Source organism: Oryzias melastigma, linkage group LG16 (genome assembly GCF_002922805.2).
Source record: "Oryzias melastigma strain HK-1 linkage group LG16, ASM292280v2, whole genome shotgun sequence".
NCBI classification, from domain to species: domain Eukaryota; kingdom Metazoa; phylum Chordata; class Actinopteri; order Beloniformes; family Adrianichthyidae; genus Oryzias; species Oryzias melastigma.
Window position 1 is genome coordinate 10,986,035 of NC_050527.1, and position 21,659 is coordinate 11,007,693.

Genomic DNA, 21,659 nt, shown 5'->3' on the forward strand with positions numbered 1-21,659 from the left:
ATAAAAAAAAAAAAAAAAAAATCAAGAAACATCTGTTTGTGTCCAGGAATGTGGTTTTGGTCACTAAACTGATGAGAGATTAGTAAATGATCTTCAGCTGAAGATATGAAGCGTTATTACCATCTGACCTCCTGACCCTTGACCCAATTGCTCAAAGAGAGGAATCACTCACAGAAGGAACAATTACCAACAAAAACATCATTTATATCCATGAACTACCATCACTTCTTGTATTTTCGGGTCTCCCTGTGCCGGTCCCCAGCCTGGATAAAATAGAGGGTTGCATCAGGAAGGGGATCTGGTGTAAAACTCTGCCAAATCAAATCTGCATATCGGTGAAAGCTGAAATGCTGTGGAAACCACTGATGGGATATGCCAAAAAGTGATTCATTTATTTTTTATTGAATAAAAGACTGTATAATAAAGTTTGAAATATTCATATTTATGCACTTAAAGGGTAACCAAACAGGGAAGGTGGAGGCTGACTCCACCCACAGCGGAAATGTGAAAATCCAGTCAGAGGGGCGGGGCTGGAGAACAGGACTGTAATCATTACTGGAGATGCAGATCATGACCAATGGTTTGACCAATCACAAAAGTCAATAGTAATACATTGTTGTAACCTGTAGGGGGCAGCACACAGGTGGATTTTAAGGGTATTTTCAATAATTAAACAAGTTTATTTTGAATTGTCAAGAATTTGGTGATGACCAACAGACATTACTTTTAAAGGCCCATTTATAGACGTCAACAGTCAAATTTAGGGTTTGGTTAACCTTTAAACACACTTATTTTGAAAATAACATTTTAAAGTGAATCAATTATTTTGAATAAATATGTAAAATTGCATTATGATAAAAAGTACCTAATTTTTCCTTCAACAGCTTGTTGAATTGTTGTGTCTGTGATGTCACCAAGGCAAGGCAGGCCAAGAACAGAAACGTCTTGTGTGCGTTTTGTTCTAGGTTCTTTTTGAGGCCTGACCTCAAGCCAATCAAGAAAAATAATGCACTCGAACTCTTAACGCTCACACCTTTCTGAAGTTTAGGCAGAAAAACTCCAGTGGCGCTTAATTTAGTGCATGTGTACCGATGCATCAGAGGATGTTCGACTGGCCGTTTTGCACGCTAATTGACGTGTTTCACTTCACTTTTTTGGTTTATTTTGAACGACGCCTACACTTTCTTTGCACTCAACCTACTGGGCACCCTTGATCTCGAACATAAAAAGGCTAAAGTGCTCCATCAACTCCCCCAGAACAAGCAAAAGTATACTCAATAAGATTTAGTACCTGCAAGAGCCCTGTTTAAATTGTTTATTTTTGAAGTTGTTTTCCGTAGGTGATGACTCCTCCCAACATAAAACAAAAGGTTACAAAATTGTCTATGTAATCAAAATCATGTGTAAGAGATTTCATAAAAAACAAACATGGACACATACATACACGTACAGAAGTGAAAGTAACATAAAGTTGGCAAACTATTGACCCTGTGAAACTCAGCATCGGGTGCATGCAACCTGACAGTAACTGTAGAATATCTACAAAATTCCAATTAAAGAATGATAGCATCTAACAACTTCAAAACACCGACAACTCCTGCACATTACATTGTGTGCAACCAGCGAGCACTGCTAGAACGTGGGGGCGCGCCAGGTTCCTGACTCTCGAGTTTGTGAAGTCGTGTGGAAGTTCACAGTGTAATACAGCAGGATCCCCATCAAACAGTTTCAAGCAAGACTGTATATTTGGAACATACAAAATAAATTTTATTATCCATTCTCTTTATGTCTACATCTTATTAGAATTTCTAGACAATGGCATCGTCAAATAACACACCCAAATTAACTCTAGTAAACCTGACAGGTGCAACCACGGGTTTTTTTTCTTCTTTTTCTGTCAAGTCCAGGTGTCAAAATAGAACTGAACGTGAAAAGCAAATTTAAATCTTTATTTTCAACATAAAAAGGGGAGCCACGAGCCTGGAGTCCTCGCGGTGCGAGCTGGCCAGGACATGGTCATGAGCACAAGTTAACAGAGGTGAGGAGGTGGGGTTCAGGGCTGGGCCCCGGTGGCTGCGGGGACTTGTGTGGCCAGAGTGTTGGGGGCAGAGATGACGGGTGACGCAGCGATGTTCGCCAGAGGCTGCGAAGAGGACATTGAGGTGATGCCTGAAAGACAGCGGGAGAAGAGAGGGCCCCGTTTTGGGTTAGTCAGACACTTTTAACGCCAAATTGATTTGGTGAGGAAGAAAGAAATAGACGAGTACGAACCGGCCATCATACTTGAAGAGCTGACAGGAGTAGAGCTAGCAGCCATCCCTCCAGGAGTGGCCCCTCTTCCCTGATCCTTGACGATGGGAACTAGGAAGGACAAGACAGAGTTTTCATGCCACTGGTATTTAAATTAAAACAGTCAAATGTGATGCAAAAAACGTACAAAAGTAGGGATGATCCATCGCCTCTCTGGCTGTGAGGCGAGCTTGATGGTCGTAGCGCAGCAGCTTGTCCAGAAAGTCTAGAGCCTCTGTGCTGACTAGGTGTTGGTTCTCACTGTGCACAAACCTCTCCCATCTTTTACGAGAATGTCTGCTCACACGCACGCCCACACAGAAAAAATAAAGAACTTTCATTAAAGCTGCCTCCTGTAAGGAGTCTGTGTACACGTCTGTGTTCTATTACTGCTGACGCTTTACCTTCCCAGAATGTCATTGAACCGTGGATCCAACTCGATGTTGTACTTGTCAATGTAGTCATACAGGTCCTCTGTTCCAAGTACTTTTGCAATCCGCACGAGCTGTGGGGTCACAGGAACATTCAGCATTAGGAAAAAGACGATGGAATACAGAAATAATGGTGAGGTTTTATGTTCGAGAACCACTGATAAAAATTGTATTTTTGGTGTTTTTAAGATGTTCTTGCAGCATTTTTGTCCTAATGGAGGACATATGTTAAAAAAATTATGCTTAAAAATGAATCTTTACTCAAATTGTTGTGAATAAGGAGTGAAGGAATAAGAGCTAATTTGTGATGTAGAAAATACGCTCCATTCTGATGCATCCACATGAAGACAAATAGATCCATGTACGTCTTGGTCATTAATACTGCTATAGTTATCGTTATTGCACCGCTAATGTTAGGTTGTGTTGTGAGGGGCTGTAAGCTAGTGGGAGAGCGTTCAAACAGAGAGCTTTTGTTAATGGGGAGGGGAAGAGGGGTGGGGTTGCTCTGTGTCCACAACTCAGACAAATTTCTAACGAACTACTGCTACACTGCAGAAACTATCTCCTAAAAAACGACATAAGTTTGCTGATTTAGACTAAAAACAGAATAATCATAATTAAAAGACCAGTGGGAATGCTTTGAAAATAGTTCAAAAGGTGATTGAGTGGAACTTAAGGCCCTTTTGAAAGAAATGAAAACATTATTAAAGACTTGGGCCAGGATAAGATCAGAGTACGCTCTAAAGTGCACCAGGGTCAAATCAAGGACATTACAAAGGTTTATTTTGTAAACTTCACTGCAGCATTCACCTGATAGGTGTGTGAGGGACATAAAAGAACAAGTTTAAACTTCAAAGAGAAAATGTAAAATTAAACCCAACACACAGTTACAGTGAAATAGTAGGATAAAACAAAAACAAATTACAGCGGGAAATGTAATAAATAGACCAAAACATCGTCATTCTCCGGTTTAGGTTCATAGGAAATAATTTAACATTGCACATTTCATGATTTCTTGGTCACTAAAAGCTTTATTTTCTGTTAGCTCACTGCTTTTGTGGAATTCTCTCAAATAAGTGGATTTATACGCCACTACTGAACCATTTTCACCGAAAACCTCATTTGTTTTACAGTTTAGAAGAAACTGTAAAAAAAATAAATTAAAAAAAAAAAACAGAGCTGTCCGACGGTTTTCAAACCCTCCTTTTAGAAAAAAAAAAGTGGTTGTTTGTTCAATTGACTACTGTTGCAGGCATCTGGCAGAACTGTGACTAATGCCATTAAATTAAATGTTTGCTGTAGCATAATGAAAGACAAAAAAACCACAGGCGTTCACACATACTGTGTACTTTCACAACAAAAGGGAAAAAAAAAAGATGGGACAGAAGTACATCGCAACTAGGAAGGTGTGAGCAGAACTGGCAAAGTCGCACTAGTCCCTTCTGACTGCGACCGCCTTAGCTTTGAGAAGTAAAAAAAGAAAATCTGATGCTGTAAAAGCGCATCTCTGCATCAGATCTGATAGAATGCGGAATGGTCGGCTGCACGTCAGTCACGGGAGGCTAAGCTAACTGCCATTTACCATTCCAGAGAGGACTCAACATTCAATTACACTATTCCAGTCGAAACAATAAAAAGAAGCTTTTATTAAGTCGTACAAACACTTTCTCAGCTGTAACTTAATGAAATTGATGACATAGGCAGTAAATGTCAAAGTGGAAAACAAGATGATTTTAAGGAAAATAAAAGCTGCACGGCTGCTCTAGTTTCCACGGTTAGTGGAAAATAAATTAACCTGTGTAACAAGGAGACTCTGATTTAAATCTAAATATAAAGGAGATTCAACTGGAGATGAAGGACTTGAGGAATAGTTTGATGAAATGACACCCCCCTCAGCCCCAATCCTCAAAAGCTCATGACAAGACACTGGAGAGGAAAAACCTGAATGTCTCGCATCCCAAAAACACCCCACCAAACAGCCATTAGATCTGCTCAGCTAAGTCTTTCAGGAATTGTTTTTAGGGAAAACAAATGACCAAACTAAAAGAAAGTGCTGCCAAGCTCAAGGAATAAGTTCTTACCTGATCATAATTGTCATGGCCATGAAAGAACGGTTCCTTCCTGAAGATCATGCTGGCCAGCATGCACCCCAGACTCCACATGTCCAAGCTGTAGTCGTACATCTACAAACACAAAGTGAAGCACTCTTACATCGAGTCACCAACCTCAATGAGCGAGTTAAACCAAATCCGAACAGTGACGACGGCCTTCGATCTTACCTGGTAGTCTACCAGCAGCTCAGGTCCTTTGAAATACCTGGATGCTACTCTCACGTTGTATTCTTGGTTTGGGTGGTAGAACTCGGCCAGACCCCAGTCGATTAGACGGAGCTAAGGCGATAAAGACGGCAGTTTTCAATAAGTGACAAAGAGCTGTCAGCAAAAAGAGTAAAGGAGAAAAAAACTATACCTTTCTGTGTTCGTGATCAATCATTACATTGTGTGGCTTGACATCTCTGTGCATTATTCCCATACTGTGGCAATAGTCCAGGGCCTTCCAAACAGAAAAAAAGTTAATTCCAAAATGATATCCTTTTAGAAAGCTGGCTTAAAAAAAGACAGGGCTTACCTTTAGGATTTCATACATGTAGAACCGTATGTCGAAATCTGAGAGAGTCTGATACAATTGCTGTTAAAAAAAAAACAATATGCAAATTATTTCATACTAGTTAATCATATTTGTTATCAATAAAATATAATAATAACCTTGAAGTCTGTGTTGTTCACATGTTCAAAGACCAGAGCTGGGGTTCGAGACTAAAAATAAAAAAGGACAAATTAAGTCAAATCTAAACTGTAGATTGATGATCTACAAAGGGGTTTGAAACTAAAAGTTACCACAGGATCCTTGACGATATCTAACAGTGAGATGATATTTGGGCCACCCCGCAGATTCTCCAGGATCTTTATTTCTCGCTTGATTTTCTTTTTCTTGACGGGCTGGAAAAACAAAGTGTGTTTTTATTATATCTATTACAAAATATCCAATTTTGGGGGTACATGGGGCTATTTTACCTTCAGAATTTTGACGACCACTTTTTCATTGTTTGTGATGTTTATGGCTTCAAAAACTTCACTATATTTGCCTCTTCCTAGTTTTCTGACGAGCTGATAGTCGTCTTGGTTCCTACAAAAACAGAAAACATTTTTTGGGGGTTAGAGATGTTCTTTGAGGTAAAACAAAAACTTAAAAAAAAAGCCCAAAACTGGCCTTACCCCCACTCAACCACATGGGACTCATAGTCCCAGTATTCGCGGGGTCTCTGTGTGTTTACATCGGGGTAAACTCGTGAACGGCTTGGAACAGGCCCAGACATATTCTGCACGGGTTCTTGACTTAAATCTCCTAAAATTAACAAAATGGGGAGAAAAATAAAAAGAGACAAATACAAACAGGAATTTAATTTTTTTAGCGGAGGTGAGAAAGTTGCTCTATTAAAAAAAAAAAAAAAGAAATTGTTAAAAAACAACGCTTAAGGGAGGATAAAAAAAAAATAAGCAGCTGTTTATGATGGTTACAAATGTAAAAACCAGTGCAATACCTGGGTGGTTAACTCCAGGATAATGGTGAGGTGAAAACGAACAGCTGAGACACCTCTGGTATTAAAGCTAAATGAGAGAAAAAATTTAAGTTAGGAAAAATACAAATAAAACAGCTGGATTTGACCAAAATATGCAACTATTAAAAGTTAGAGGCTGTACTTAGCAACAAATGTTTGGAAATAAGGTTTCAAAAGATGCCACTCCATCATGTTTTAGCGCTTATCTGTTAGTTAACGATTTTTTTTTTTTACCAGTTCTTCAAAGTTAACCACAAGTGAACAAGCTACACAGTTGGTGCATGGTGTTCCTGCATATGACGACGTATAAAATGGAGAAACCTGGCTGTTAAATGGGGGCATCCAACCGGTCTAATCAGGGCGTACAGGGTTCAGTACGGTCATCACTGGGGGCTACAACAACTTCCTCCTGTTTAAAAAAAAAAAAAGAAAAAAAAACACAAAAAGAAGGGGGGCAAAAAGTAGGCTGATTAAAATCAATCGAGTCAATTAAGCAAACAGCACTAAAGTGCGTTAGCCAACGCTGGCGAGCCAATGGGGCTAACGCTAGTTCGCTTTATTTATTTTTAAATGAGTCCAGCCACGGGGTGGGGGGCTTTCAATCGAAAAGTGTTTCCCTAATAGAAGTCACGCGCTCAATTAGGAGACTCCTGCCCGCTTGATCCTTCGATGAAAGGATGAGCGGACGCACTGTGGCCCACGGCCTGCACTTGAGCTAGCACCTAGCTACCAGCCGAACCGGGAAGCAGGGAGACACGCTAGCGCGCTAGCTCGCCTACAGCAGAGAGAAAAGCCGGGTGGAAAGTCACAACTGCCTATCGACCACTCTGTGAGGCGTTACCTGGAACAAATATAGAGTTGCCTTCAAAACAACACGACTGGAGTTCGAATAACCCCTTTTATGAGGACCCACACACTATCCTTCGAAATAATATAAAAAGTGCTAAGCTAGTAAGCTAAGGGAGTGAATAGACTGCTGATTGGCGAGGCAACTGGCTGGCAACGCCTTGAAAAAGCATCCAACAAACACCTTCGTCGAGGACCACAACGGCCCCACGGTCCAATTATCTATTTTTAGCATTTCTTTACATGTTTAGATCTCACTACCAGTTCTTTAACAGCGACGATTTGCGGTTAAATAACCCGATTACCTCTCAGCGTTGTTGGGACGTCAATATGGCGATGCTCGAGATCAAGAGCTTAGTGCGAACAGCCTCCCCAGCAGAGGGCGCTCTCCCTTTTCGGCAGCTTCCTCTTGACACCCGCCTGGCAAACTGATAAGAACACAACAGCAATCATTAATGGATTCTAGACAGTCCAACTGATGCATTACAACTTTTAGAAAAAAAAAAAAAAACTTGGATATCTAATGGGTCGCAATAAATCACATGACTTGTCAGGTTTCAAAGGAAATCTTATAAATCTTCTCACAATGCCCTTAAAAATACCAAACCACAGAGTGAGGCGGCCAGACAAGATATGAAACTGGTTTCTTTTGTGCATTATAAATAGAGAAATGTAACATAGAGAAAGGTTTCTGAGAGACCAAATTTTACTTTTACTATTATTTTTTATTTAAAAGAGATTACCGTAGTTTGTTTTTTCACTTCATAAAAGTAGTTTTTTAAAATAAGAATACTTAGTCTGTGCTAAAAGTGAGGCAGTTTACTTGAAGTTTACTTGTATATGCTATTGTAAACTTAAAATGTTTAAATTTACTCATAAGCATTCAGTTAGCATACTTCCTATGTTCTACAGTAGACTTGCTATACTAATATTCAAGTATGCTAAAAACAAACAAACAAACAAAAAAAACTTCAAGTGTACAATTTTTTTTGCTAAGGGTTAACAGTAGTTTCAGTGACTATTGTTCTTTATACATTTTTTAGAAAGATGGAGAGTATTTATCCCTTCAGCTTAGTATACATCTACTTAACAATGGTGAAAAGTTATTTCATTTTTTTTTGTTTTAATTCTATTCATGGGTGTAGGACTGGTTTGTGCTTCTCAGGGCATGCAATGAGCTTAATCCAGTGTGGGTCCTTAGGTAAGACCCTTAATGCTGCTGCCTAAACTATGCCTGGGTGATTGGAAATACAGGATTGTGTCAGGAAGGGCATCCAGCGTAAAACTCTCCACCAAGCCACCTGTGCAAATCAGGGAAAGCTGATTCAACTTATCCTGAAAGGATGAGTTGAAAGGTGAACATCCTTCATTCGTTCCTTCATTCATTTATTAGCGATAAGGGAAAAAAAACACAATTTACAGAAGTACAATTATGTGTACAAGACTATATGCAAAAGTTTGAAAAGGGCTTTGGATAAACTTTTAAATCCTATATACTAGATTATTAAAAATTATTCTGTTTGGGAAATGGAGTGCTTTAAATAGTGACTTCTTTAATATTAATAAAATAATGATGACAAAAGCAAAGCTTCATTTGGTTATTGGATACTGACGTTGTATATATATACAGTGGACGACATGGGCAGGCCACAACACAACGACAAAAACCAAAGCACAATGAGGAAAGTCACAACACAATGATAAAAGCCGGAGAAAAATGACAAAAGCTGAGGCACAACAACAAAAGCCACAACACAACGGAAAATATTTACTGCAGAAATGGTTCACAACGGAAATTGTCGCTGTGCTTCCGCTTTTGTTGTTGGCTTTTTCATTTCCATTGTGAACTATTTTCGTTGTGTTGTGGCTTATGTCATCTTGTAGTGGCTTTTGTCGTTGTACTTCTGCTTTTGTCGTTGTGGTTACGCTTTTGTTGTTGTGTGTGGCTTTTGTCGTCCTTCGACTTTTGTTATTGTGCTTCGGCTTTTGTTGTTGTGCTTCAGCTTTTGTCGTTGTCCTTCGGGTTTTGTCATTGTGCTTTGGCTTTTGCTGTTGTGCTTTGGCTTTTGCTGTTGTGCTTTGGCTTTTGCTGTTGTGCTTCGGCTTTTGCTGTTGTGCTTTGGCTTTTGCTGTTGTGCTTCGGCTTTCGTCATTGTGCTTCCGCTTTTGAGGTTGTGCTTTGGCTTTTGTCGTTGTGCTTCAGCTTTTATTGGTGTGCTTTGGCTTTTGTCGTCGTGCTTCACCTTTTGTCGTCGTGCTTCACCTTTTGTCGTTGTGCTTCGGCTTTTGCTGTTGTGCTTCAGCTTTTACTGGTGTGCTTCGGCTTTTATCGGTGTGCTTCCACTTTTGCTGTTGTGTTGTGGCTCTTGCATTTACACAAGCCGTGTCATCCATCGTACATATCAAATTAATTGATTCCAGTTTTGTCATTTGAACTTGGTTTGATAATGTACTGCGTAGGTCTTTAACAGTTATATGGTAGTTGTTGTACTTGGTATGTTTGCAACATTTTAGGACTTTTCATTTTCTTTATTACTTTTACTTCAGCATTAAACTAGTCCGTGTTAGAATTGAGATGCTTTAAATGTGTCCTTTGGCACTGAAAACAAAAAGCTCTCTTGGAAAAGGACAGTGCACATACCAAATTCATGGTCTGCTTCATTATTTAAAAGACTTTAACAGCCAGGGGCATCTTTCAAAGTAACCCACTACCTGCAATTAAAACATAAAAGAGGATAAGATCAAACAAATCAGCGTCTCAATGTGAAGAATGACCGTTTCATCTATCTCTAAGATGAGTAGGCCTTTGTATACTTTCCAGAAACTAGCCTGACTGTTGCACCTTTACTCACAACTAATGCACTGTTCAACTCACAGCCATCAAATCAGACTAGAAGTCAATCTGGAGCATCTTACCCGACTCTGTAATTAACTGAGGCAAGGACTTTGATGTGGCACCACATAAAAACCTTACGGCACTCTCAGAGGCAAACAAGGCAAAGGACTGTGGGCACAAGTTAGCAATGAAGATGTGAGTTTAAAATTTGTCAGTTTTTTAAATGTGTGCATTTGATTCTGGCTTAAAAAAGACTTTTGATTTTTCAGCGTTGTCTTTTGTCTCCTGCTGCTTCCTCTTGCAGCCGAGGTGGAAAACGCTCCAGTCCGAGGTGAACTAGACACTGTGGGAGGGAAGGTTTTGTTGTACATTTGTTCATTTCTTTTATTATGTCACTTTTCAAGCTCAAAGACAAAATGTGGTCAACTTTTTAAAAGGTAAGTACGGATTAAATGTCATGCTTTTCTTTAAAACAATATAATGAAGATAATCCAAACTTTTTAAATCCTTTTTTAGGGGCATTTGGCTCAACCACAGAGAAGACCACTACAGCAAAACTCCCTGGTGAGGTCGACCTAGTTTCATTTGTAAAGTTGAATGGCAGTTGATGCAGGTTGCTGTTCTCACCAGATCCTCATTGTGATCTTAGTTCCCTTAAAAACAGACATAGTTTTGTTTAACAAACTAAAAAAATATGGAAGTCAGTTTTTTCAGTTGTTGCCTACTTTAATCTTTAGGTATTTTCTTTCAGAGTTTTCATTGGGTTTATTATCTCTGAAAAAAAAAAAACACAGTATTTATTATCACTTTGCTGTTTTATTCTTTTAACAGCTTACAGAAACCCACACCACAGTCAAGTTGAAGAGCAGGATTCAGAAGGTGCACATTTCTTTATCTCATTTATGCTTTTTATTGCATTATTTCAGTCAGTAACTATTTCTGTAACCACATGTTTCTCTTAAAAATACAAAATAGAACAACATTTTATTGAAATAATGAAAGTTTTGTCTTTAATAGACTTCCCTGAGCGTGCAGACACATTTCCAAGTAAAAGAGAAGAAACATGCTTAAAACTTAATAAAAATTTTAATTAAAATGTAACAAGTTGCTAGAAAGTGAATATAAAAGCAAAGATAAGTCCTAAAGTCTAAAAGTATAAATAACGTTTACTCTTTCCAGAAAAATTCAAGGATAGCGATGAAATCCTGATTCATGGAGGTGCTGCAGAACAGGCGGTTCCATGGAGGAGACCAGAGGGACAAAACCTGAAACTAACGGACACCAGCAGCAGACTGATTGAAGACCACGACGGTCAGAAGCAAAGCGGACATCAAGGACAACTACAAGCAAGAGAAGAGCAGAGCGACCTCAGTAGTGAGGAGAAAATGACAGTGGAAGCTCACAGAGAGAGACCGCCAGCAAATACAAGAAATAACCGGATGCGTGGCAGACCGGCTGCAGACCAAAGTCAGGAGAGGCTAGACCTGGACAGCTTTGAGAACAATCGGGATACAGTGGCAGCTGGAGACAACAGTCGACATGCAAACTGTGATGGTAAGATTACATTTAATATCCCACAAAGCATTACTTAAACAACAAATGCAATGTGTGAACAAATCTGTTCATCTCCAAACAGAAACTGGAGAATGCTTCAGTGCTGAAACGCACGCTGCCTCTGGTGAGTATGAGTTCCTTTTCCTCAGATTTACACTGATCAGTGATGCTCACTTCTCTCTTTCTGTTTGTGCCTTAGGACCCAACCGCCCCCCAGCTAATCCAGCCACCAGCTAAGCAGCCTGATGTTGGAGGTTTGTTCTCTCTGCATCATGAAAAGGATTTCTAAAAGTGTTTTAAGAAGCTAAATGACTTTGTTCTCACTTAATTCTTCAGTGTAACAATCTATTTTGTTGACACATCCTGCCTGCATGTTAAACAATACATTTTACCTCTTTTTTTTTTACCCACAGGTCTTTTTCCCCTCACGATGAGTCAAGATCCATCATCTGTTGACTCATCAGGCGCAGACAGGCTGCTTCCTAATACAGACACTCTGGAATTTTGTTTTTCCTTAATCCACATTTAGAGATTTCTTTTTAATGTTAGCCAATAAAAGGAACTAAAACATGAAACAGAAATGTTGCATCTCTATGTCTCTAAGTGTGCCTGTTATACATTGAAAATAAAACATTTTTGATTGCAAAATCCTTAATTAAGACATGTCTTTATTGCAGGAAAAAAACATTTCAAACACACATATTTACATAAATATTTCACTTGTACATATTTCCCATTAGTGCTTTAAAATCAGAGGCGTTTACCTACAGTTGTGCTGGATTAGGATGCAAGGCAACACATGTAGAGGGTTAAATACTGTTTGCATGCTTTAAATTTTAGCTTCATGCTATAGTTCTACTTAAAGTGTCATTTTCTAAAGTGTCGAAGTTCACTGTACACATCCGACTGGACTCCATGTAACTCCTAGAAATCAAATAGTAGCAAGTAAAGCAGTTAGTGTTAGCAGCAATATAAAAGCCCTTATTTGGGGTCCATATTACCTGGTAGGGAGACTCTGTGACTTCTGTTGGCACTTTCTTCGTTGTTGACAAAGGTGAGTTTTTTTTAGCTGCACACAGGTGTGAAATGGTGAGACGACAACCCCTTTGACAAATGCCCACACTTGAACAGCAGAGTGAATGGGCGCTCACCATCGAGAGAATCACGTTCTCGTCTTCTCCTTTGGTGAGTTGCAAAGCAGAAGACAGATATAATAATGAAGATGGTCAAGATTATGTCGGAGGTAATTATGGCGATCAAAGACGTCAAGCTTATAAGATAGCAGCCATCACAGCCTGTGAAGCAGAGGGTTAGAATTAACATCACAACTCCTTCCAAGTGAGTCAAAAATGTGTTAAGTTAAGATACCTGGCTGTTCCTCTGAGCCTGTAAGATGAAAATAAAGCAATTGTTCACACAAAATTAACGTTTAAAAGCGTCAATCAATCATTTATCACCTACCGAAGGAGGAACCTGTAACACAGAGATAGCCGGACATCGTCTTCATGTTGCAATGAAGCAGGAAATGAGAATCTGGGGGCTGTCAGTCCCTCTGCTCGAGCAAATGTCCTCCACCCATAAACGAGGGTGTGAGCTGCAGACAGAGTGGCCACGGATGGAGAAGAGTCCACGGACAGTGTGATGGAAGTAGCAGAAAACTTGGTTGACCTCCTGTGTGACGGTGAAAGGAGGAGTCCACTCAGAGAAGAAGGAGGAGGTGTTTCTGCTTTGTTGTTTTCAGCCACACGGACATCTTAGGGTTGTTTATTTCTAGAACTAAAAAGTCACCATTTACATTTGGGGTTTGAGCACATTTTCTTCTGCGATTAGATCATTTCTAATGGTACGTGTGGCCAGTTGGCAGTTTCAATTGAAATTTGTTATACTGTAGAGCATTTCCTGAGAACCTGTGGTTTTGCACAGACACTCGGGCATAGTTACTGCTGCTTGATCTACAGGCCTATAACCACAGGTTTAGCTAAAACTGAACTGTTCTATCAGCAAAATGAAAGTACATCTTTTTTTGTGCGTCAGAAAGAAACAACAATAACATTTTCAGCCACTAACTCCTTCAACCTGTATGCTGCTAATTTTCAATGTATTGTTAAATCCAGGACTCAACTTAATTTAACAACTTTAACAGACAAAAACCCCAAAAATATTTTTTATAATTAGAGATAAATTAATTGATTAATACTATTACACCTGTTACATCACATTATGATTGAATAAATGAGACTGTAAAAGTGGGACACGTAAAATTTAACACTTACTGAAATGTTCGCAAATTAAATATTTAAAAAATATATATTTTTTTAATAAATTGAGGACAAAAGAGCTTCAGAATTAGACATTTGAGAGTGTATATTGGTTTTCTACTCGTGAGAAAAATGTACTGTTACTTTTCTAAAAGATAAGAAAGTCTTTAGATTGTGATTAGACAAACAAAAATGATCAGTACACAGATTTAGAAGTGACCTTGAAGTGTTTTTTGTAGGTTTCAGCAGCTCTCATCCACTCATGTGGATTAAGTATCATTTTAAATCAGTGCATCAAGACGGTCACTGTGTTTTAAGGTTTTATTTTTTTTTTAAATAGATAAAGTGCTTGATGTGATAATATTTGATGTTTGACACCAACATCTAAGTTAAAGCTCTTATCATTTCTTAGTTTATTTTCAAAACTTATTTTGTTAATTTTGTAGATTATTTTTAAAAATGTCTTATATTTGAATTTTGAACTTATCAAGGATTTTCTTTTCTGTAATCCATACTCCACCTGCTGCAAATTCACATTGCAGCATGTGAACATTACAAGGCAGCAATGATACATTTTTCTAGCAATAACTATTAAAATAACTCGACTCAACGCAGGAGATGCATATAGAAGATTTATTTATGAAAGAAACTTAAAAAGCAAACATTTCACCAAAAGACAAAGACATTTTTAATGAAATTAATAACCATAGTTTATATAATGGGCTTCTTTATTTTCAAAATTCTTATTACAAGAGATATGGCTAATTTCAGCAAACATATAAAAAAATGTCCCTGTGAGCAAGTTTTTTTAAGCAACCATGTATACAAGTTTGTTATATTGATTGAAAAAAATACAACAATAAAAAAGCACAGTTAAAAAACCAAAATCAGTGGAGTCTGTTTTTATGTTTTCTTGCAGTTGGCCCGGACGTTCATGTACACCTTGTTAGCTGTAAAGAAATTCAAAGACAAGAAGAAATAGACAAATATTAAAAATGTGGGGAAAACGTTTTACAATTATACAAGAAGTAAGACCGTAGTACATTTTTTTTAAATAGTAAAGATTTGTACAGAAAGAATAAAAAAGAAAGAATTTTGGACAAATAAGGAAGAGAAATACTTAAGAAATCCAAATGTCTAGATCCCGTTTGGTGAAGTCACTTAATAGCTTTTAGTCTGAAGTAAAAATTAAAAATATCTGTCTTTCCAGAGAAATTTGGTCAAATTAGATGCTATGAGCATGCTGTACCAAACATATTTTAACAGCAAATATTTTGGACTGTTTTTAAATAAATATTTTTTATTACATCTAACTGAAAGTGTTGGATTCTTAAAACGTTTTTTTTTCCTTTTAAGTTGACACCTAACTTATGCTCAAAATATTTTTTTTGAGAAAGTCAACGATAGAGCGCCGCAGTGCAAAGATCTATCCTACGTAACTTTCTGAAATGAGTGTGAGGATGGAAACTATCTAAGGTGTGACAAAAACATCAGTCTGTAGTGACGGCTGAACACAAAGTGTGAGCTCAACAAAATAAAAGTATATATATTTTGTTTAAAAAATATGCAACATCTTAGAAAAAGATAAATTATGTTGAAGCTAAGCTGATTGTAAGACTGGTGTTATTTGAGAATTTCTATCTCTTAATACAACAGTGGTGTTACAATAAAAAAGCCCCCAAATTCTGAAAAGTAAAAATTAATGATAAAAGTGTCTCTTTTCCAGTTTTTATATTATTTTTTTTAGCAGAAAACTCAATTAATTTTATAAATTTCTGATAAAAGAAAAAAAAAAAATAGTTTTTTGGTTTTACTAGTTTACTTTTAAATGAAAGGTTTGTAATACAATTTAGAAAATAATGCAAAATCTTTATTATGATACTATTATTTCTAACATAAATATTGGTTGGTTTGCCCCGAAAACAATAAATTAGCATACAGAGTGATGTTCTTTCCCGCTGTCTTACCCTTTTCTACTTTCTTGTGTCTAAAACTGGCACAGCGGTAGGTGACAGCCACGATGATGAGGGTCAGCAGCACATCCACGCAGACAATCCCAGCTATTGTCCCCGGCTCAATTCTGTAGCAGGACACAGCACTCTCTGGCAAACGCCGGCCATTAAAGAGAAAAAAGAAAGACACAGAGACAAAAATAGAATGAACGTCTAGACAAAAGACACTAAAATGACTGGAAAAATAATGATTAATCCCCTCTGTTGAAATCAGATATGAATTTCCATTTGTGATTCATGTAAAGATATGAAGCAGACAGTTTTAGGGGGGTGTGTGTAGAGGTAACATACCGGTGAGTGCCACTGAGAGATCTTGGAGATGGACAGAAAAAAAAACAAGAAAACACATGAATACACAAAAACAGGTTGCTTGTGGGGAAATGTGTTAACAGCGCGGTTCAAAAATTTCCGTGTAGCAAACGGCTTTGTGGTCTCATCTTCCTGTGTAAGACCACGCTAATATTTCAGCATGAGGAAAAATGAACAGCAACACCTTGACTTCAAACTTACTGCAAAGGAGAAGCAGCAGAGTGAGGAAGCCTTTCAAAAATGCCATCGTTTAGCGATTCAGTTCAGATTTATTCTCTGTAAAATGCAAAAAAATATGTAAACTGTCAAAAATTTAAGTCCACAGATGGGAAAAACTGTGCTTGAAAGAGTTCAAGTTCATCCACAAGTATAGGTTAAAAGACTGTTTTATTGTCATTTAAAGATGATAAGTAATATTTCACTAAAGTCTCAGTTTCAAGACAAAAGAAAATACAAGAAATCAAATGTTTTTCTCATTTAAAGTCATGGAAATTCTCTAAAAACCTCATCATTTATGGTAAACTTTGTCTATAGTTCAGTAAACCAATCTATTCCAGTGAAACATTTCAAGTCAGGGAGAATTCCTGGACTTACCCCAGCCAAGGTCTTCTCATAAACACGGTCGAGAACAAGAAAGTGAAGTGAAGTGTGAAGAGCCTGGTCCTTGCTCCGCCTGCGCTCATCTGTCTTCCGCAATCAACATCAGGTTTTCATCTGAAGTTAAAGCTGGTGAACTTCCTCTTGGGGGGTGTGGGGTTCAAACTCAGATTTCTGTGTCAACAGCACAAGGCGGCAAAAGCTTGACTTGGGAGTTTGTCCCACTTTACTTCTTTCAAAGTGACAGAAATGATGTTCAGAAGGATGTTCAGGACTTACTGTGCTCTGCTGTTGCACTGCCTGCAGAATCTTTCACTTTTCAAGTTTTAAAACAGTTGTGATTTTAAAATGGGCTAATTATGTGACATGCTGGTTTAAAAAAATACAAAGGTGGGGGGTTTGTCCTTGTTGCTGAGAAATCCATCCGGGCTGAGAAAGTGTGTAGGTTGGTTAAAATGTCAGCATGTTGTTGAAGTATCAAATGTTTGCTCAATGCATTTAGTGTGAAACCCACACAAAATAAAAGCATCTGGTTGTAGGCAAAGTAGACAAGCCTTTAAATGTTTTAGGCAAAACTTTGAAATATGTTAAAACCATCTGTAATGATTGATTATGCTAATTATCTTTTCTCCACAAATGGCTCAAATGTTTGACTCTGGTCATTATGTAATCGTTTAACATGTTTAAATCAGTCGACTAAATGTTTTAGACAATTCTGCATGATCTTGTTCAAACACACAAATTTAATCAAGCCACTGAAGATGAGATTTTTTTTTGTTTTTTAATTTAAAAAAAAGTTTATTTTATGAATTAATGTACCACAAACAGACAACTGCTCAGCTGAACTAACTGTTTATAGCAAAAGTTAGTCCCAAACTTGAACCAAATATTTACTTCACCAGTGTGGTTGAAGTTTGGTTTCAGTTTGGCTTTATGGGGAAAAAAAAAGAAGGTTAAACTTTTTTGAGTATATTTGGTGACCAGCAGAGGGAGCTAGAGGGCTGATTATATCAACCTCAGTAGAAAGTGTTTTGCTGCAGAACAGACTGATCCTCCTCTCCTGCACCACAGACAAGTGGACATGACTGTGTTGTACATTGTGCCAATCAGGTTGTGGTCAATATGCCGCTTGACTTTTCAGATGTTTCTCCTTCCTTTTGACTTCATACCCAGTATAAAAAATAGTGAAAAATATATTTTATTATATATATTTCAAATATCTGATGTATATTGTTAATATACAGAAAAAAATCTCCCAAAGCCAATTAAATGTTATTTAAAAAAAATCTTATTGGGAGATCCAAAGCCTGCCAAATGTCAAATCACACCGACATACCAACATTGCATACAATAAAAATGTTCTCTCATTCAGAAGAAGTCCTTCCCCTGTGCCCCCCACTCATATCATCACTTTCAATAGTTACTCTGGCAGAGAAAGAGAATGAAAAAAATTCCAAGAAATCTAAGATTTTGATCAAATTGAAACTTATAATACAGACATTTCTGAAAGTTTGACCAAATGATGCTAACCACCCATTTTATCTGTTAAGTTTATTTATTCATGTTTTTCTAACAGTTTTTTTACACTATACTCTATTATTTCAAAATATAAAAACTGGCAAGGACAAAATTTGTAAGTATATATTATGTTGTTAATAAAACCTTGGTGACACATTTTATATTCAATTAAAGTCATTGGAATACAAATTTTCAAAACGTTTTTTTTGTTGAGGAGATTTTATTTGACAAACTATCTCTTTTATATTGGTGAAACAAAAAAATCATATACATTTGCAACATGTCTTTTAATACAACAACAATAAAAACATTGATTGAGTTAATTAACAGGATTTTTGATGGTATTTAAAGTTGCAGACTTTAAAAAAAGAAATTATCAAGAAAACTTTAGTAAAACTTTAGTTTCTTTAGTGACCTAAATTGTTTTGAAATTTATTTTCTCAATCTGGAATTGTTGCAAAAATGAACCCACACAAAAACCACCATAATCTCTCCTTTTAAGACAAGAAGAGCTTAAATTTGTCCTAAAATACTCTTAAAACATGTACGTAACTTTTATTTTTAGTATTACTTAATAAGCAGTCTTAGAACTTTTTTATCCTTTTTTTAAACTGCTCATACAGCATGTTTATTTTGAGATCTATATAAAGTGATTTTTTTAAAAACTTACTTTTAAATGTTTCCTTTTGGAGGTTCCATAGAGTATTTTTCTTTTCTATTTTAGTAATACTGAGTTGACTCTTAAGTTTCTGTCTTTTTCTTTTAATTATCAAACTTCCTTCACATAAAAATAGATTGAAGACTGTTGACTAGTATGACAGATAACTCTTTCATAAATGTTCAAAATACTCTCACACTGAATACTGTTTTTTTTCTTTAATGATTAGAACATAATTTATTGCATTTAATAGTTCTGGCATCTCTTTTCTTTAATTTGAAAATTTGATTTGTTATTTTTAGTGTGTGTTTTCTACATGAATTAAAACAGAGAAGGGGAAGTAAAAATTTGCCACTATGAAAAATAGCTCTTAGACTTTCATTCTTCCTTAGCCATTTTTAACTGTGTTAACCCTTTAACAACCAAACCATGTGCCATGGACCAAAAATTATTTAATAAGGAAGAGAAAGACACTATATAGAGTGAGAAGATAAAGAGAGAGGTTTTGATGTTGATTTTGTGTCAATTGGTAATTTTTATGTCAAATGGAAACTTCACATCTGAGCTAAAAATGAATTACATGTGGAGTTCCCCAAGGCTCCATCCTGGAGCCACTTCCATTCAATATCTGAATGCTTCCTCTTGCCCAGGTTATAAGGAACATTAAAATTAGTTACCATAGCTATGCAGATGACACACATATTACAATGACATCAGGAGATTGTAGTCTTGTACAGGCTCTTGGCAAATGTATTGAAGACAATAGTGAATAGATTTGTCACAACTTACTTTAGCTAAATAAAAAAGTAATAAATAAAAGAAAATGGAGGTTATTGTCTTTGGGACAAACAGTTGGAGGTTGCTACAGAGCTTCAATCTATTCATCATAAAATCACCAACAATGTCAGAAACGTGCGTAATCGTGGATACAGACCTGGATTTTGATAAACACATTAAGGCAGTCACAAAATCAGTCTACTATCATCTAAAAAATATCTCAAGGATTAAAGATCTGATGTCTAAGCAGGAACTGGAAAGACTAGTTCATACACTGTTGGTTGACTTGATTACTGTAACATTGTTTTTGCAGGAATAAAAAAAAAATGTGGAAACTACAACTTATTCAGAACTCTGTTGCTTGGAGACTCATAAGAACCAAAAAATCAGATTGTTCTGATCAGATATCAGATTAATTATCCATCTGTTTTCAAATGCCTTTGATTAGCTTGTATTGAAAAGTTTATCTACACTATTACTTTAAACTTAGTTTAAAATCTGTTCTTTTTGACAGTTTAAATTTGTATTTTTAATGATCACACTTTTACTGTTTCTTTTAGTGTTGTATATAAATAACTTTGTTTACAAAATGTGCCATAAAGACAAAAACTCGCCTTGATTTCTTTGAAGTGACTCAGATTTTCCTGTAAGATTCTGTCTAGACAGGGAACCTAAAAGTTGACACATTTGAACAGATAATGCTTGGGTGACTAGGTCTGACAATTAAATAAAAAAAGAGGCATGTGACATTTTTTTATATAAAAAAATTAATAAAATCATCAACATTCTTAAGTATTGAATGAAAAAGTAAAAATATAAATATTTATTTAGCTTTTTTAATGGATCTTTTAAATAACTCTATTGACTGATAAGATACACTGTAAAAAGTGACACATTGGATTAATTAACAAAAGCTCTGTTATTTGTTACATTTAAAAATGTCTGTTTTAATCAAATTGCATTTTTGAGTTGAGAAAACCATAAACCCAAATTTTTGATGAAAACTAATAATGTTTCACTTTAAGTGTTGGGTACTCTTAAACTTAAAACTTGTCGTGTTTTTGTTCCCCCACAAAACTTTTATTTTATTTTAAATATAAATTGCTCACATTTTTCTTTTATTTTAAAGACATTTTTAAAAGTATTTCTTTTGCGGCGTGTTTATCTTTTTTTCATAAACTTTATTGAACATTTTTTCAATTTACAAATGTTCACATTCACATTCAGTTGTGCTTTTTTTGTAACAATAGGTAACAGAAAACACTACAAGTACAGAGCAACCTGCACATCAATATACAACATTAACAAACCAGGAAGTTATAATATGTGTAAACTCAAAATATACAAAAAAACATGCAGTTCTTTTAAAACATTAAATGTTCCCGAAGCCTTCAAATTTTGCATGTATTCTTTTACTATGATTTAAGGTCCGGATAAAATAACAATAACATTTTACTTAAGATAATAGTTTTTTATTTTTCTCCAAATATAACCATACAGCATTTAATCCAATATATTAACATACACAGATCTTGATATGCTTTCTGCCTTTGATAACAAGACCTGACCAAATAAAGACAAATCTCTCATCAACCATGAATTTAATTTGGCTTGATTTTTTTTTTTTTTTTTTTTTTTGGAATTTGATCAAATCTTCACCTGTGACGTTCCTCTTTTTGTTTACAAATAACAAATCCAAGATAAGTTACTTTTTCACTGACTGGTATCCCTTCAAAACTATCTAAATACAAATTTTCAGTGGGAACAGATTTAATATTCATTTTTAATCCTGAGACTTTGCTAAACTCTTTAATGCAGTTTACGGTAGTTCTTATTTGATTTGAATTTTTTAGGGAGCAAATTAGCAGATTAGCATCTTTTGCTACATCCAAGATGTTTGCGGGATAATTTGCATTGTTTCTTTTTATTATTTATTTTTTGTTTGTTTTTACTGT

The 21,659-nt window shown here is 36.3% G+C and overlaps 4 protein-coding genes across 8 annotated transcripts; 1 reads left to right on the forward strand and 3 right to left on the reverse strand.

The window, feature by feature from the left end:
- Window positions 1–1,301: 1,301 nt before the first annotated feature.
- On the reverse strand, window positions 1,302–7,629 carry LOC112143536 (casein kinase II subunit alpha). 4 transcript variants are annotated; one of them, XM_024267578.2, is made up of 15 exons: window positions 7,491–7,629; window positions 6,661–6,748; window positions 6,322–6,388; window positions 5,996–6,125; window positions 5,795–5,906; window positions 5,618–5,719; window positions 5,486–5,536; window positions 5,349–5,408; window positions 5,190–5,273; window positions 5,000–5,110; window positions 4,802–4,903; window positions 2,694–2,794; window positions 2,438–2,586; window positions 2,272–2,361; window positions 1,302–2,169 (listed from the first exon to the last, which is right to left on the reverse strand). In XM_024267578.2, the coding sequence occupies exons 4-15, from the start codon at window positions 6,094–6,096 to the stop codon at window positions 2,054–2,056; spliced, it is 1,179 nt and encodes a 392-aa protein (XP_024123346.1). In that variant the 5' UTR covers window positions 6,097–6,125; window positions 6,322–6,388; window positions 6,661–6,748; window positions 7,491–7,629; the 3' UTR covers window positions 1,302–2,053. The 4 variants fall into 4 exon arrangements, with proteins under 4 accessions (XP_024123346.1, XP_024123349.1, XP_024123347.1 ...); XM_024267581.2 differs by lacking the exon at window positions 6,322–6,388; XM_024267579.2 differs by lacking the exon at window positions 6,661–6,748 and having other exon boundaries at window positions 7,491–7,627.
- A 162-nt stretch (window positions 7,630–7,791) lies between these two features.
- LOC112143538 lies at window positions 7,792–12,150 on the forward strand. 2 transcript variants are annotated; one of them, XM_024267584.2, is made up of 10 exons: window positions 7,792–8,540; window positions 10,063–10,216; window positions 10,291–10,352; window positions 10,426–10,458; window positions 10,538–10,585; window positions 10,853–10,900; window positions 11,201–11,575; window positions 11,658–11,699; window positions 11,775–11,829; window positions 11,989–12,150. In XM_024267584.2, exons 2-9 carry the CDS (start codon window positions 10,209–10,211, stop codon window positions 11,810–11,812), a joined length of 654 nt encoding a protein of 217 aa, XP_024123352.1. In that variant the 5' UTR covers window positions 7,792–8,540; window positions 10,063–10,208; the 3' UTR covers window positions 11,813–11,829; window positions 11,989–12,150. The 2 variants fall into 2 exon arrangements, with proteins under 2 accessions (XP_024123352.1, XP_024123354.1); XM_024267586.2 differs by lacking the exons at window positions 7,792–8,540; window positions 10,426–10,458; window positions 10,538–10,585 and having other exon boundaries at window positions 9,426–10,216.
- On the reverse strand, window positions 12,100–13,198 carry LOC112144086 (transmembrane immune signaling adaptor TYROBP). Its single transcript, XM_024268403.2, has 5 exons — window positions 13,037–13,198; window positions 12,944–12,961; window positions 12,727–12,870; window positions 12,577–12,644; window positions 12,100–12,499 (listed from the first exon to the last, which is right to left on the reverse strand). The coding sequence occupies exons 1-5, from the start codon at window positions 13,080–13,082 to the stop codon at window positions 12,443–12,445; spliced, it is 333 nt and encodes a 110-aa protein (XP_024124171.1). The 5' UTR covers window positions 13,083–13,198; the 3' UTR covers window positions 12,100–12,442.
- Window positions 13,199–14,152: 954 nt separating this feature from the next.
- On the reverse strand, window positions 14,153–16,839 carry hcst (hematopoietic cell signal transducer). The gene is made up of 5 exons (XM_024268154.2): window positions 16,749–16,839; window positions 16,356–16,430; window positions 16,137–16,157; window positions 15,801–15,935; window positions 14,153–14,783 (listed from the first exon to the last, which is right to left on the reverse strand). Exons 2-5 carry the CDS (start codon window positions 16,399–16,401, stop codon window positions 14,737–14,739), a joined length of 249 nt encoding a protein of 82 aa, XP_024123922.1. The 5' UTR covers window positions 16,402–16,430; window positions 16,749–16,839; the 3' UTR covers window positions 14,153–14,736.
- Window positions 16,840–21,659: the final 4,820 nt, after the last annotated feature.